Genomic DNA, 13,107 nt, shown 5'->3' on the forward strand with positions numbered 1-13,107 from the left:
GGGGGGGGGGGGGGGGGGGGGGGGGGGGGGGGGGAGATTGTGAGAGACAAGGGAAAGAAGAGACACTGAGGCGTATCAGAAAAAATAAGGAGGCAGCGTGTGCAGACAGTCGTGAGACAGGCAACCAGTGAATTTTGTCGTGACGCTCCAAAGACAGCTGCGGAGTAAGAACACAATTACGCTTCAGCTCTAGTTTTTTACAATTTTTTTCCCTTTCACTTTTTTTTTCCTTCAAGAGGTACCCTGAGGAAAAGTGAGCCTCTCAGTGACTGGTGAAACTGAGTGTCTGGAAAGTTCATTAACAATTTTAATTGATCCGAGTGACACTCGGGTGCAAACAAATGTCTACAATTTCTGTTTATTTTCCCTCTTTCTTTACATTCATACTTTTTTTCCATCTCCAGCTGCCTGGGGATTTAAATATAAACGCGCTGACAAAATATGTACGCACCACCTGGTTAAAAACAGCGAGGGCAAGAGAAAAGAAAGACGTCTAAAAGGCGGATGAAGAAGAAGAGGCAAAAGAATCAATAAAAATTGGGGAAAAACCTAGTGCATCAACTTGCCTGAGTACATGGAACAGTGCTTTGGCCAACTAGATTGAAAAACCGAATGAAATCCAATGGTAGGGGAGTAGATAAAAGAGGAGATACAGGGACAAGCCACGAGAACGTCACCACACAGCGTTATATTGCCAGTGAATCAATCGAACTTTCCGTTCCTCTCCCTTTCTCTCTATTCGCCTGATTTCGTCCCGATTTCGTTTTCCGTGGTAGCCCTCCACCCTTCTACGTACCCATACACCACTCTTTCACCCCTCGTACACGCTATTTTTTTTTGTTATTTTCCTCTTCCTCATCCACTTTGGCGTTTGATCGAAGGATAAAGAATGAATTGGCATTGGTCTTTGGCGTAAAATTCGAAATCTAGAGTATTTTTTTTTGTCCGATGAGTTTCCTCTCTCGCATTTTAACCAGGAAGCAGTTAATACATCACCTACAATAAGCAAAATTGATGACACAAAAAAAAAGTTGGAATTTTCCCCCTCGTTAATTTCTTCTCTCCTCATTCCTCCAACTACCCTAGAATTTGTTATGAAGTTATACCCACGATAATGAGACGTATGAATCATAGTTGATAACGAGACGCAAGCATTTCCACGATTCACAACGCCAGGAGCTCGGATATCATCCAATTAAAATTATAGACACGACAAAGTTGGAAACATAATGAGCAAGAAAGCCTATATCTTCGTTCTGCATAATGACAGGAAGCTTAGAAACACGGTACACCGTGGTTGCCGATTGATCCTCCCTCAGTGACGTATGCACAGTGCGTATAAGCGCGTACACAAAGAGCCCCGCTAAGTTTCCTACCGTCTTACCCAACTCTACCAAAGCTTTCACGGAAGATTGTACCTTCAACGTCACTCTCATCCTCCTTCTATTCACTAGTGGGAGGATATCACACGACAGAGAAGTAGTTGTTTGTCAGTAAAGTCTGAAATGTGCAGTGAGTTTGTCGAAAGGTTTCTGCACAAGCGAGCAGCGCACTCGTGATACCGTATCCTTTTCAACTGCATCTCAACTTTAGCGCTTGCAATTGATATCATAAATTAATAACAACCTATTGAAATGTGAAGCCATTGAGTCTATGATTTCCGGCTGAAAACAAATGGAAGAGCTTCTACTCTCTTTAGGGAGTGAACAAGACCGAAGGGAAAAACCCTCGCCCCGAGATGAGAGACATCGGAGGGAGATGTAGGCGAGGGAGGAATCCACTTTTACTGCCCCTCTTATCGTTTCGAACAACCGCCGAGGGCAATTGTGAGAAAATCGATGGTTCTTTTGCAATTCGAGGCTAATGGCCGGATCGAAAAATCTCTTGTAAGAGGGAAATAGGAATGAGACTCATCGACGATAAAATTCTTCCTCCCTTTATTCTTTCTCTTTCTCTCCCCCTTCCATTGTCATACATGACGTAAATGTGAAAATAGAATAAAGGAGTGGCTGATCCAATGAGGGGGTCGAGCCAAAGTGGGTGGAAATTACGTGGTAAATGTACCTTCTCTCAAGACTGACAGATATTACAAGGAAAATTAGATAATGGGATACTGTAAGGTCACGAATGAAAGAGGCAGAAGGCAGAAATTGCGGCTGAATCACTTCAGAATTGACTTTTGCCATGTTGCGCGAGGGTGGGATTTGGTAGTACTTGACATATTCCGGAGGTTTACCACTCGAACAAAACCACCCTAGACCCTCAAATGACAACGACTATTGTACAACGTTGGGTTACGTCCAAACACACAACTCAACATTTTCAACGTCTATTTTCCTCCCAGACTTTTCCACTGGAATGCCGTCCTCAAGTGGATGCAGTAATATTCGTTTTCTCCACCATTCCTAACTCACTCGAGGTACACATTCGAGAGGCACTTCTGTATCTTGTACCCGAAAGACTCCCTCGGTTTGCTCTTGAAAAATCCTACCATCAAGACAAAAAACACCCGAAAATTGTGCACCGTTGTTGAATGTTTGTCAAAGCCATGAGTCACCGAAAAACGACGTTATTATCTTTCACCACCAAGTTTTTCAACTTGTTGAGAAAACGAAAACACAGCCGGTACCACCACCAGTACTGAGTGAGGGCTCAAGTGGATTTCAGTAGTGCTTTGTGGCCAAGAGGCTTCACTTGAAAAAACACATCGACAAATGAGCAAAAGGATAATAAACAGTAGAAGCAACAGTAACATTTTTTTCACTCTCCCTCTGTCACACATACACCCAGTGAGTGCCACCCGGAAGACATTTTTTCAGTAAACAGTGGGGAGCAGTTGCTGATGGAATGCAAGCGTGCAGTTGGCTCTATTACCAGTCAACGGTCGTTGATGAACCCCGGAAGGCATCGCTTCTGTGTACGTTCTATTACAAGTGGCTCGGTGGAGATGGAGTTGGAGGGACAACAAGAAAATGTAGAGCCCGAGGTTATCAATAACAGTGAAACGACGAAATGCATATCGCCACCGTACAATCTCCGCCTACAACCAAGGCCTCGCTACACCCCAACCGACCACCGTGTACTCTCTCTCTCTCTCTCTCTCTCTCTCTCTTCTCCCCTATTCCAGGGCTCAACCCACCCTGGTACATCCTGGTCCCGAGAGTCGCATTGTCTAGATTATACCAGAGTTGTCTGCGCGATTCGGCCAACCTCTGTACCAAGAACTCGTGAGTAAGAGAACGTCGGAGACATTGTAATTATGTATTCTCGTTGCTCACATCTGGAACTCTGTTGCTAGGGTTGTACGTAAGGTTGCCGAGGCGGCGTGGTTTTAAAACCCCAAGGGGGTTCCGTTGCTTCTACAACGGTCACCCCTTTTCCATACAACCAGAGCATCCCAAGTTAGTTGCTCGTGTCGTTCCACTCCACCTACCACCCCTCAGTGTCACCCCGTTATATACGTGTCAACGGTATTTTACTCCCTCCTCATCCTCGTCGAGCCATCCCATTGCAAGCATATAAATTTCAAATTACGGTGTAATCCACTGGAATGTTTGTAAGGAGGGTAAAAACTGAATTTCAGGTGAAATCCATATCAACCACAGGATCCAGCCGGGATTTGTTGATGTACGAGGGTGGGCTGGTGTTCGATGGTGGATTGAAAATAATATGAAAATTTCTCCGGTACATTGAGATAACATATACCCTCATCAATATGACTAAAATCGAGTAGCTCGGGGTGAATGAAAAGAGGGAAGATAGGAGGGTAGTTGAAATGAGGGAGGACCCGGGAATAGGCTTGTGACTTGACACGAGCACACCGATCGATTTGCCAGACGGGGAACAAGTATCTCGTCGTAAAACCGAGCTTATCCCAGCAAAATTCTAATATTTATTCATACCCGCTAGCTCTGCAAGGGGTGGGTTTGGCCGCGATCGTCCATGCGGAAAAGCGTTCTCAAAATCCCTTGGGGTACGAAAAGTGGATCGTGAGGATATCACTCCTTCGTTTTTTAACTCAAGCCCAGGTTTTCATCCAACAAGCCCCGGTTTTCTGCGGTAAGACGAAGAAGGAGGGTGATACTTTCATCTGAAATATATCGAGGAGCCGAAGCTAGTGACGAGAAGAACGGGGAGCCTGGTGGATTTGTTATATACAGAGGAGAAGTAAAGACGTTTGAGGGATTTTGCTTGGAATTTTACGTCAGTTAAGAGATAGAGAGAGAGAGAGAATCACCACGGGAAAAATAAAAAGCAGGAAAATCGAGAGGAGCGTGGGTGAACTAGAATGAACGAGGTACTGAAGAAAGATCTGTGGAGGAGAAAAGAAAAACATTAAGAAGAAGAAGTAGTTGGCAAGAGGTGAAACGGGGTGAGCCTGCTAAGTGGCCCAACTTCGGGTCTATCTCCACTTTTTCCCAGAGTCAGCAGACCCGTAGCATGCTAACCCCGTGATAAACTTACAAGCCACCCGTTCCAATCTGTCCAGCCGCTTCGACGTAACATTTATCTTGTGTATGTACGATTGACAAAATCAGGCGCTCCTCATTCCCCTTCAGCTATTTTTCTTTTATCTGGATACTACGGAAAAACCGAGAATGTGATCTGACATGATGTGAGAATGAATGGTTGTGCTGAGTGAAGAGTCGAATGTGGGGTGTGTTGTTGGCCGGAAGTTTGAGACGTAGACAGACATGGTCCAGGCATGTCTGAAATATCCATCAAGGGGATGAAATAATACACCAGTGGCATTGAGACCAGTATCGCACAGACGCACCGTTTTCTTCCGTTTGTCCAACGAACAATTGGCAGATATCTCCCCCGTCCAACAGTTCCAAACGCCATGATTATCAGTCAACCCCTCTAACGTCACACTCATCTCATCTCTTGTCATTTCGTTACCAAGGGGACACTTGTATTCAACTGTCCTCAAAATCAACACGTCTTTCATAACATCGTGTTAAATATCAAATGTGAACATTGATACACATTCCGCTAATTGAAAGACAACTCTTGGAAGAAAGGAGGCATGATTACTTGGAAAGTGTTGGCTACGGAAATGTGCTAGCTCTTCGGTTGTGTTGTGTTGATTGCATTGTTTTCTGCTTTATCTCGTAGCCATTTTCTCCTTCGTTTACTGGTATTGTTTGCCGCTCGTCTCTGTATTTATTTCTCTTTTCTGCATGACAATTCCATAGGAAAGGATCTCATCCCGGAAAGAGGAGACAAAAAAAAAACATTTGTACAGAGAGAAATAGAGTCACCGAAAAACCTGTGACACGGAAAAATCGGAAACTAACGAATGTTGCTGCTTCATTGATTTTCCTACCAGTCTCTTTTTTGTTGCTCATCGGAGGAAAAGAAAGGGCGGGGAGGAGTGGAAGATGTGGGTCCACATGTGCTCCGACAGCCAAAGTATCACGTAACACTCTACTGTTTCATCGAAACGAAATTCAAGGAGATTGATCATGATAAAAGAACAGCACTAATACGATTATCAGAGTTAATAAATTTCCTCGAGATTTGACTGGAATGAAAATGGCTGGGGTTGTACGTACATGGTACAATTATCGTAAGCGGCGTAAATCCAAGGCTCTTAAGGACGCTTCAGCGCAAATAAATCGCCTGTGTAACTATTAAGTTCCTAGAACCCGTGGAGGTAAAGCGAGGGGTGGGGCTTTTCGGTGTTTCCCGTGGCGCAAGTGCCGCTGGGACACATATAGCTGGGTTATATACTAGCCAAGAGGGCTGAAAAGCAAACTGGGGTGCGAGGAGAGAGAGAGAGAGAGAGGGAGAAGATCAGTCGACGTTATTGCCCACGAATTTCCCTACCGATTTGGCCCAGTTTCAGTGCGGACTAACATTTATGCGCTTTTGTACTGTACTTTTCATTTTTCTGTGACAGTTTTTCCATTTTTCTCTCCATCGGCACACATACTCCACCCTGTGAAATGCCATCATGAGCAGACTGGATAGTTTTTTCTCATTCTTTTTTTTTCCTGCTCTATCTGCATTGGACTGAATCGTAAAAAGTAATTTTGGAGAATTGAATAGAAACTGGAGGGTTAACCTAAAACTATAAATGTTTATGCCAATCCTAGATTGCACGATTTTGATGGAGTGAATTGGAATAATAAATCTCAGGAAACTACGTTGTACAATTGCAAAAGTTGTACTTCAGTATTCTTCAATTTATCTCAACTTTATTGATTATCTCCACGAGCCATTGTTTGAGAAGAAGTTTGCGAAAAAGATTCACGAGCATTTGAACTCTTTGATAAAATGCCCCAATGGAGTCGTTCTCATAGGCTCCTCTTTTCAGTTTCTCACTCTCTGGTACCTGGCAAACGATTGCCCACCATCTACTTCACCCTACTTTTTCACTCTCAACTATCCTCTCTGAGATGCTTTTCCGATCCGTGCCATTATCCACTTTTTTATCGTTAAAAATAGTGGACGAAAAGAGGCATTCGACGGCAGTTAACACGCTCCAAAAAGTAAAGTTCGAACGTAATCTATTAAATAGATAACGGCTCAACCCATATATACTATAACCCACTATATCTTTTTACTCTTTGAATTCCTTTCCTACCACTCGCTAAGTTTCTCTCTGCCAAACGTGTTATCCTCCCGGAAAAAGAGGAAGTGGACGAGGAAAAAAAAATAAGGATGAAGGTATAAAAGTACCGTGGCTCTGCGGTGGTTCCCTCCGTTTTCACGTGAAAGGGGTTGGCTGGAAAACATAAGAAATACCACTTGGAGGAGAGGAAGACGAAGTACTGAAGGAAGATGCGAGGCGTGCAGCCGAAAAAAAAACCTACGGGGAAAAAATGACCAAAATAATACGGAGGAAAGTGAGTCTGGAGGCACAGAGAAAAACATGACCAAAAAATAACTCGAAAAAAAATGAAAACAAAGCGGCAAAGATGGCGCAAGATTGAAGGCATTCTGAGTTAGACTTGTGCCTGGATAACGGCCTCTTATTCCCGCTTATTCAAGAGTTATTTTTCACGCGGCGTTGAAAAATTGCCGCCACTCCAAAAATCGGAAATCGATTACGCTCGCTATCGAGCGAGGCGGCTGGATGTAGACCGTTGTGATGTGTGTAAAGGGAGGAGACGTGAACAAAAAAACGAGAGTGAGAGAGAGAAAGAGTGACAAAAAAGCAAGAAAGGGGTTGGTGGATGCACCTGAAGTTAGAAAGAGTGTGGGTAGGGGTATAAAGAGAGAGAGAGAGAGAGAGAACAAGACGAACTTTGTATGGGTGCGATAAAAAGATCGATTCGTCTGTCGTCCACGGCCCTGTGTGAGAGATCGTCTTGAGATATTCCGCGTCTCTTGGCTTCGGCCTTATCGCTCTTACTTTTTTCCTCCCCCCTCCCCCCCCCCCCCTATTTCTCTCTTTTTACCCAAATCACTTTAATCGAGCGGAGAAGGTAGATGGCACGTTTATACCTCCAAGATATTGTCAATAAATATGTACCCTGTGCATACACACAGTAATATCGATCTTATCTCGTGATACATACAGTTGGGGTTATATGTGCAAACGCTTGAGAAATGTTGTAGCCAGGGATAGGTGAGCCAAAGAAGGTAGGTGAAACGGTATACATGGCTTTTGGACATGGAGGAAGCGTTACCTTGGGGTATCTCCTGGTGTGCTGGCGTAAATTTCCACCGAACCTGACAACATTAGAGAGAAGGTGGCCGTACACACGCGAGAATCAAATTAGTAACGTTTTGATGGTCACAAGCTCGAGTAGATACCAGTGTAGGGATTATGGATTTAGGGATTCTCGTTTGAAAATGCTTTTGGCTAAACTCGGGAAATACCTTTGGCATCCCCTTCACATTTATCAATCGCATGAGGGCGCCTGGATTTTCAGAGTCAATGATTGAGGAGTGAAAGAGGGAGACAGCAATGACGTGCCAAATCAGAGGGTAATCACGACGATGGTGCACAGGAGGACAGTGACAAAAACCAAGAGGATAATACCTTGCAAATTGGAAGATCGCGGGAGTGAGTGGGAGGTACGAGATTCACGTCAATTTGGGGAGACAAATCTTTGGAGCATAATTGTCAGCAGACGTTGTGCAGTTGGAGAATACCGTTTGTCCAACAATTTCATGAGAAACTCAAAGCTATGGGCGGAGAGACAGAGTGAAGGAGAGAGTGACGATGTTGCTTCGTTCATGCGTATTTGCATCAGAGCACAGCGTGTACCCAGTACGTTGCAATGGACTCAAAGAAAGAGGGGGCGGATGGTGGAGGAGGGGTGGGTAGGAAGTGGATGATGCTGGGAATGGAATATAGTATATGGGGAGATTCAAAAGGAACGCGGAACAGCGGAAACGCAGCCGCTGTGTGGATTGGGCGCACTGAGGTGTACAGTAATCGCGAAGGAATAGGGTGGAGGGAAACCTTTCCCTCTTTATCTCCGGTGCTCACCTTCTCTCCCCTCTTCGACAATTTCAATCCCTCCCTTGTACACACTCTGAAGTCCTCGGTTGAGAGTTCGCTCGCTCGTTAATACCTTTATTCTCTGTCCTCCCTCTTTATGCCTGTTTTAGCGTTTGAATTTACCTCGGAGAAATTCGAAGGACTTGGTCTGTTCTCATTCTCAAGTGCATACGGTATAAAAATGAGAAAATAAATTCATTGGTGTTTTTTTTATATTTTGCTGCTGTTTGTAGGGAGTAGTTGAGGCAATTGATTTGCACGAGATTTTCACGAGACTCGGGGGTTTCAACTGTTGGGCTCACAGCAACGGTTGGAGTTATGGGTAGACGGAGAATAGTAATTGCGGAGTTACGCCAGAGTTCGGTAATATTGAATTACTGTGGGCTGTTAGTGGATTCAGTGCATGTTTAATTAACGGTGGGATTTCACGCGATTTTGGAGAATTGAGGGGAAAGAGAAATATCAAACTCGGGGTAATTTTTTTTTTATTGTCATTGTAGTTTCAAGGGGGAACTGAATGCAGGGAATTATTCGGTGTAATCGCTACAGTAAATCCACGATATTATCAGAAATTGATGGAACAACGTGAATTCATCACCGAACACGTAAACTTAGAAATAATAAGCCCCCCTCTGATATTATTGAACGACTCATTTCGTTGCACCGCATCATCAATAAACCCGCCTGAAATTGCAAGCCAGCTGTTGAGCCAACTCCATGAATAAATTTCATATTAAATATTTAATTGAGTTTTCAACATACCTCTGTCTCTAGCAGCTACGATGCAGTCACTGATGAATAACCAGGCAAGGATGAGCCCGCCAAGCAGGCTTCTCCGTCGACCCTTGCCGCACTCCATGGTGAGGCCCCTAGCTACGACTACGCCTGAAAGCGAAAAAATGTAAAAAACATTATTTAATCCTCCGTAAGTGAACGAGGAGAAAAAAAATTGAAGGCAAGTTGCTGAAAAAAATCAAGTAATCGTGGAGTGAAATTTCGTTAGAGGTCTTTTTTAACTCGATATCAAGAGAAAGAATGCGAAAGGAGTGGTGAATTTTCACCCCTTGCTCCCAAATATTTACTGGTGATCATATAATTCTAGAATTTCGTAAAAAATGAAGTCAAAGATGACTAATAAGTACTTCATCCATATAAATTTATAGAGATATTTTTTTTAGAGACCACAATATTATATGATGCCACTAGTGACCAGTGACAGAAAATATTGTATATCAAACGGCGACAAAAGTATTATCTGACTCGTGATTATAATTAGAAAATTGGTACAAAAAAAAATCGGAAACTTGAAAATCGCTACAAAAAAATCTTGTCCGGGGGCTCTGGCGACGGGGTTTTTACTCCTGTCGAGTTGTTTGAGCCGAAGGCGAGGACTAGCCAACCTCCCGTGTAAAAAATCCCATCGCACCATAGATACTATTTCAGTCCGTTGTGTCAGAAATTCTGACTTGGGGCATATTTTTTATATTACAACGTGCAGAGTTCAGAACCAGAAACTGAGAGTAAAAATTAAATTGTTATTTTCTAAAAACTGGGGAAAAATTTCCCTGACACAACAAATTTTTCATGAAATTACGCATCATCCAGCTAAATTATCGATGATTTTCTGAATAATTCTCCCTCGCCCTCTCCCTCACCCTGCAAAATCGTGCAATTACATAAATCCACATACAAGCGGAATATAGCAATTACCAGTGTGCGTAAGAAAATTCTGAAAAAAAGACCTATCGAAGACCCACACACGTGTAATTATCGCGGAAGCTGGGAAACCCATTGGAGGGACAATGATAATTGAATGTTAACTCGTTGAATATACCCCGGCTTTAATCGCGTCTATGTACACACCGAGGAATAGAAGAAGTGAGGCAAGTGGAAACTATCCCTCGTGCAGTATCTCTGATTATTTTTCCAACTAAAATGTATGCTCGACGAAGCTCAACGCGCATTACGCATAATTAATCCGCGGCGATTGCTATCGGTAAAACCCCAGCTGAGAGCCGAGCAGATTGTCCACAGCAAGTTGATTCAGCATTCCTTTCATTTTACCAAGTGCTTTCTCATGACGACTCTTCGTACTACAAACCAGCCGTGCATGTGTGTGCAGCAGCTTGCTTGAGAAAACGAGTTTAAATAAATAAATAAGGGTGTAAAAAAATTGTGTATGTAGAATCGTGCGAAATGAGAGTATATTCCTGAAACATCTTGAAAGGAGGTCTCGAGATGCGCATCGATATGTGTGTGGTTACNGGCGGAGGGGGGGGAGGGGGTTAGATATGGTGCACGCACGCAAGTGCCTCACACACGCGACAAAGACAAACGTTGTTGCAAGACCAGTGCAAGTACAGGAAGGAGTGGACCTCTCTCGAGATGCAGTATATTACCATTATGCGATTATAAGAATGGAAACAGAGAGCAAGAGTTGGGATGCATGCTGGAGTAATGAGTCCCTGGGATAATAATAAAAAAGGGATATCGTTTACTGGCTAATGGACGCACTGAAACCAACTTCACGCGGATTTTGTTGGAGAATACTCCCCGACACTTTTTATACGTCCACCCCTCCTCTCGTCCCCCTCATCCCTCATGATTTTCCATCTTTTTCTTTTCGTCTCTCGTTTGCGGAAATTTCCGTTGTAATATGCGGTTATGTGGTCCCCCCTCCCCGCCCCTTGACTGCTTATCGATAATCGGACGATACTGCCCCGATGCCATGATTCGCACTAGAGTCCCTCTCGGTGTAGCCTCCTCTCGACTCTCCTCACTCTTCTCCCCCGGACAAATTTTATTACCCCCGTGGCAATTACGCTGAATACGTCCGCGCTCTCGAGAACGTGGCCAATTACTGGCCGTAAGATCTAATAAAAGCAAGTGGAGAGAGAGAGAGAGAGAGAGAGAGAGAGAGAGAGAGAGAGAGAGAGGGAGGGAGGAGGAGGAGGAGGAGAGCAGCGTACAGAGTGAGAGAAGGAGGAGGGAGAAAGAATGAAACATAAAAATATAACGCTAATAGATGAGATCGACGCTGTCGATAATACCAATTTGGCAGGTAATGACGCAATTATGACGCGAGATAGAGCCTAATTTGTTCAACAAAAGACTACGTTGTGGGGGAATTGGTGTTTTCACGCGATGAAGAGGAAAGCCAAGTTGTCTAAATGGATGGAATTCTTCTTATTTCATCATTTGAGGGCGGAAAAAAATTAATTAGTAATCAGAATGGCTGTGCTGCACGAAGATCGCAATCTCCATTCACTATGTATCCGTGGTTCTATCATCAAAGTGAAAAGATGGAGATTCTTTTTGCTGAAGGGGTTTTTCTTTGAAATATGAAGGGTCTCGAGAAAAAATGTAGGAAACAAGGATAATAAATAAATAAAAAAATTAAAAAAAATAATAAAGATAATCAGACAACCTCTTAACTTTCCTTTATACTTTCCAACCGTGGTATACTCTCGCAACTTGCACTGGTAGCTGGTTTCGCGCGGGAGAGAAGAGGCTCGTCGCTTGTAACCGTTGTCACGTTACAATAATAAAGTCTCGCGTGACGGCAACCGGCCACTCCGGAAGCGCGATGTACACGATGTACACTCCGTTATGTGACACGAGAAGGAGGAGAGAGGAAGATAGTCGGATAGAGAGAAAGGGAGAGAAAGAAATTGTGAATATTTCAAACACACCTCCGGGGGCTTTATCCACGAGGTCACGCGACTCGCGATGCCCCCCTTCCCAATCTTCCCGTCCAAATCTCAAGAATTCAAGGTCATCCTGTGTCAGACCGCCATTGCATTGTGACTGGGTGCATGTAAAACTTGTTGAAGAGTCGAAATAATAGTCCGGCGAGACAGACACTGGACTCGCGCCGTTGAAAATAATAAAATACTCTCAGAAACGAGGTAAACTCAAAAGTTTCTGTTATTTCACAACTGCATGAAAGCAGTCCAAGAAGCTCTCACCCGGTGAATTATTTTCATATTTCTGCTCGACGCGATATTACCAAGTTGAAAGATTACAGTAAAGACTGCCAAGTACTTTGAACTCCATCAACTTTCGATGAAAAATTTCTTAATGACATTCGAACGCTCTATTGCATGTAAATTCCCAATGAAAAATCTCAATTACATTCGCCGAGATTGTGAAGAATTTCGCAACAGAGTAATACTCACAATTTCTCTCCCTCTATCCAATAATCTTATCCATTGCCGTCTAGAGGCTGAAGGGGAGCTCCACCTAGTATAATGGAGTTTGTTGGATTGGTTTTTGTGTATGAAATCCAACGACTTCGGGTGCTGGGGTGGTACGATATGAATGGAAGAAATATCCGAGGTCTTCGTACCTATTTCCACTTTGAAAAAGCCCTGCTACCTTTTACTGCTGCTTCCATCCACCCAACGGCCCAACTCCCCCCGCCCTCCCTTCCCCGCCCCTCCCCACTCAATCCACTCGTGCCAATCCCATAGTATATCCTGCACCTCTACGGGTTGTACACCAAAGCGCTAACTTTGGAGGAGAGGTTGGGCGAAAGTTTACACGACGCGAACGGCAGGTGTTATTTGCTCTAGCAAGTTAGATAGAACTCGTCGAACCGCCACCCCCACCCCCACCCCCCTTTCCTCCTCGTCCTCCTCATCCTG

General features: G+C 43.9%; 1 protein-coding gene across 7 annotated transcripts in view; it reads right to left on the reverse strand.

Moving 5' to 3' along the window:
* Nucleotides 1-13,107, reverse strand: part of LOC107048244 (latrophilin Cirl) — a 140,366-nt gene that overhangs the window by 60,301 nt on the left and 66,958 nt on the right. For all 7 annotated transcript variants that reach the window (XM_015271333.2, XM_015271350.2, XM_015271367.2 and 4 more), the window contains one exon: nt 9,224-9,346. In XM_015271333.2, coding sequence (XP_015126819.1) covers nt 9,224-9,320 — 97 coding nt within the window. In that variant the 5' untranslated portion in view covers nt 9,321-9,346. The remainder of the gene's footprint in view (nt 1-9,223; nt 9,347-13,107) is intronic.

Source organism: Diachasma alloeum, unplaced genomic scaffold, assembly GCF_001412515.2.
Source record: "Diachasma alloeum isolate Michigan unplaced genomic scaffold, Dall2.0 Dall_scaffold_00176, whole genome shotgun sequence".
NCBI lineage: Eukaryota > Metazoa > Arthropoda > Insecta > Hymenoptera > Braconidae > Diachasma > Diachasma alloeum.